Here is a 3032-nt window from a genome sequence, read left to right on the forward strand (position 1 = left end):
AGCAGGGAGCGCCATCCTTGCTTAGTTCGCTGCAGCTGCTGCTGCAGCTGCTGCTGCAGCTGCTGCTCTTGCTGCTGCAGCAGCAGCAAACGTTGCTGCTGATGGAACTCCTGTATGGCACCAACTCCTGCTCCTGCTCCTGCTGCTGCTGCTGCTTCTGCTGCTGCGCTGCTGCTGCGCAAAGATGCAGACAGCTGCAACTGCAACAGCGACAGCTGCTGCTGCTGCTGCAGCGATTGTGTTGAACAGTAACCAACTGCTCCTGCTGCTCTTGCTGCTGCTGCTGCTGCTGCTGGTGCTGCTGCTGCTGCTGGTGACAAAGCTGAGTCCACACCGTACATTTGCTGCTGCTGCAGTTGCTGCTGCTGCAGTTGCTGCTGCTGCAGTTGCTGCTGCTGCTGCTGCTGCTCTTCTCCCCCATTTGTCCACAGAGATTTCTGTTCGTGCTCCCGCTGCAGCTGTTGCAACTGTTGTTGTTGCAGCAGCAGCAGCTGCTGCTGCTGTTGCTGTTGTTGCTCTTGTTGCTGTTGCTGCTGCTGCTGCTGCTGCTGCTGCAGGCGAGTTAAGAGGGGAGTCCAAGGAGAAGGATTTTCTGTCGTCAATTCAATGTGGCGATTGTCTGCTGCGCAGTCCTGCAGCACTTGCTGCTGCTGCTGCTGCTGCTGCTGTTGCTGCTGCTGTTGCTGTTGCTGTTGCTGTTGTTGCTGCTGCTGCTGCAGCTGCTGCTGTTGGAGAGAGGTATTTGATGGAGGCTCCTGCTGGAGGTGAGTCTGCTGCTGCTGCTGCTGCTGCTGCAGCAGCAGCGGACAATATTGGAGAAACTGCTCCTCTTCTTCTTCCATTGCTCTCCCCTGCTGCTGCTGCTGCCGTTGCTGTTGCTGTTTCTGCTGCTCCTTCCCCAGCTGCTGCTGCTGCTGCAGCAGCAGCAGCTGCCGCTGAGTGTCTGAGTAGCAAGACAGCAGAGGGGATGCTGCTCCCCTCCCCATAGGTCCCCTTAGGAAGAAAGGAGGAGCTCCTTCATCCATATCTGCTGCTGCTGCTGCTGCTGCTGCTGCTGCTGCTGCTGCTGCAGCTGCCTCTTCTGTTGCGGGTGTTTCTGTTGATGCTGCTGTCGTTTCTGCCGCCGTTGGTTCTGCTGCTGCTGCAAAGGCCAGCAATCGTTGCTGTGGTTAGCCGGCTTGTTTGCCCGCTGTTGCTTCTGCTGCTGTTGCTGCTGCTAGCTGTGCTGCTGTTGTTGCTGCTGCTGCAGATAGATCTTTGGCTGTTGCTGCTGCTGTTGCTGCTGCTCCTGTTAGTGTTGCTGCTGCTGCTGATACAGTGGCAGCAGGAGAGGATAGATGGTCTAGGGTAGCAGCAACTAGCAGCAATACTGCAGCATCCTACTGCAGCAGCAGAAGCAACAGCAGCAGCAGCAGCAGGGCAGCAACCTGCTGCAGCAGGAGACCGCCAACCAAAGGCCCAACCCCTTCCTGCTGCTTCTGGTCTCCTTCCTAGTGTCTGTGCTGCTGCTGCTTCTGCTGCTGCTTGGCAGCTAAGAGACACACGATGACGACACTGCTGCTGCTGCTGTTGTTGCTGCTGCTGCTGCTGTGACTTCTGCTGCTGCAGGCGGTGCAGAACTCGATGCCCCAACTGCTGCTGCTGCTGCTGCTGCTGCTGCTGCTGCCGTCGTCGCTGATGAAGCAGTGCCCGCTGCTGTTGTTGCTGTTGTTGTTGCTGCTGTTGTTGTTGATGCTGTTGTTGTTCTTGTCGCTGCTGCTGCTGCAGCGGCTGCTGCGGTTGCTGCTGTTGCTGCTGCTGTTGCTGCTGCTGTTGCTGCTGCTGTTGCTGCTGCAGCTCTTGTTGCGGCGGCACCTGTTGCTGTTGTTGCAGTTGTTTTTGCTGCTGCAGCTGTTGTTGCTGCTGTTGTAGATGTTGCTGCTGCAGTTGTCGTTGCTGCTGCTGTTGTTGCTGCTGTTGCTGCAACTGTTGCTGCTGCTGCAGGTGTTTCTGCTGCAGCTGCTGCAGAAGCTGTTGGCTCCGCAACACCTGCAGAAGTTGCTGCTGCTGCTGCAGCAGTTGCTGCTGCACTAGCTGTTGCTGAGCCAGTGATTGCGCTGCTGCTGCTAGTCTCGGTGCTGTTGCTGCAGCTGCTGTTGCTGCTGTTGCTGCTTCTGCTGCTGGTCCTCCCCCTCCAGTTTCAGCAGCAGCTGCTGCAGCAGGTGCCGCCTCTGTTAGCGCAGCGTCGTCGTCACGCGCTGCTGCTGCTTCTGCTTCTGCTGCTGCTACTGCTGCTGCTATAGCTGCTGCTGCTGCCTGTTTGCCCCTTGCTGCTGCTTCCCAGCAACCCTCCTCAAGCTCATCTGCTGTACTTCGTGGCAGCACCAGCGGATAATTGTATGCTGCTGCTCCTGCTGCTGCTGCTGCAGCAGCAGCAGCAGGAGGAGTGGGGTCTGTTTTAGCAGCAGCAGACTCTGCTGCTGCTTCTCCAACAGGTAGTTCTGTACCCTTGGTCTTCCCCCACTTAGCAGCAGCAGCAGCAGCAGCAGCTGCTGCTGCTGCTGCTGCTGCTGCTGTAGCAGGCCGTTTCCTCTTCTTACTAATTATTCTGCCGAGCCCTCCCCCGTCTCCCTCCTGTTGCTGCTGCTGCTGCTGCTCCTGCTCCTCCTGCTCAAGCTGCTGCTGCAGCTGCTGCAGCTGTTTATGCTGCCGTTGCTGCAGCTGCTGCTGCGGCACCAAATCATCATCACCAGCAACACACCTTAATGGGGAAACGGAGGCCATAATCGTCTGCAGCACCAGCAGCAGCAGGACGAGCAGCAGCAGCAGCAGCAGCAGCAGCAGCAGCAGCAGCAGCAGCAGCAGCAGCTATAACAGCAGCTGCTGCAGCAGGAGCAGCAGAACGTAGAGCGGTTGTTGGTGTAGCTGCAGCGGTTTCTGTCCTTACAGGACCCGCTGCTGCCGTTGGTATATCTCCTTGCGGCTGTTGCTGCTGCTGCAGCAGCAACAGCAGCAGCAGCAGCAGCTGCTGCTGCTGCTGCTGCAAAGAGAGA

General features: G+C 57.9%; 1 protein-coding gene across 1 annotated transcript in view; it reads right to left on the reverse strand.

The window, feature by feature from the left end:
• EMWEY_00047640 (hypothetical protein) overlaps window positions 1–2763 on the reverse strand; it is a gene marked incomplete at both ends in the record, with an annotated part of 4651 nt that extends 1888 nt beyond the window's left edge. The window contains 2 exons of the mRNA XM_013477224.1: window positions 1–1141; window positions 1452–2763. The exon at window positions 1–1141 is cut by the window's left edge and continues 839 nt beyond it. Of these exons, the coding sequence (XP_013332678.1) occupies window positions 1–1141; window positions 1452–2763 (2453 nt within the window). The remainder of the gene's footprint in view (window positions 1142–1451) is intronic.
• Window positions 2764–3032: the final 269 nt, after the last annotated feature.

Source organism: Eimeria maxima, genomic scaffold (genome assembly GCF_000499605.1).
Source record: "Eimeria maxima Weybridge genomic scaffold, Emw_scaff1040, whole genome shotgun sequence".
Classification (NCBI taxonomy): domain Eukaryota; phylum Apicomplexa; class Conoidasida; order Eucoccidiorida; family Eimeriidae; genus Eimeria; species Eimeria maxima.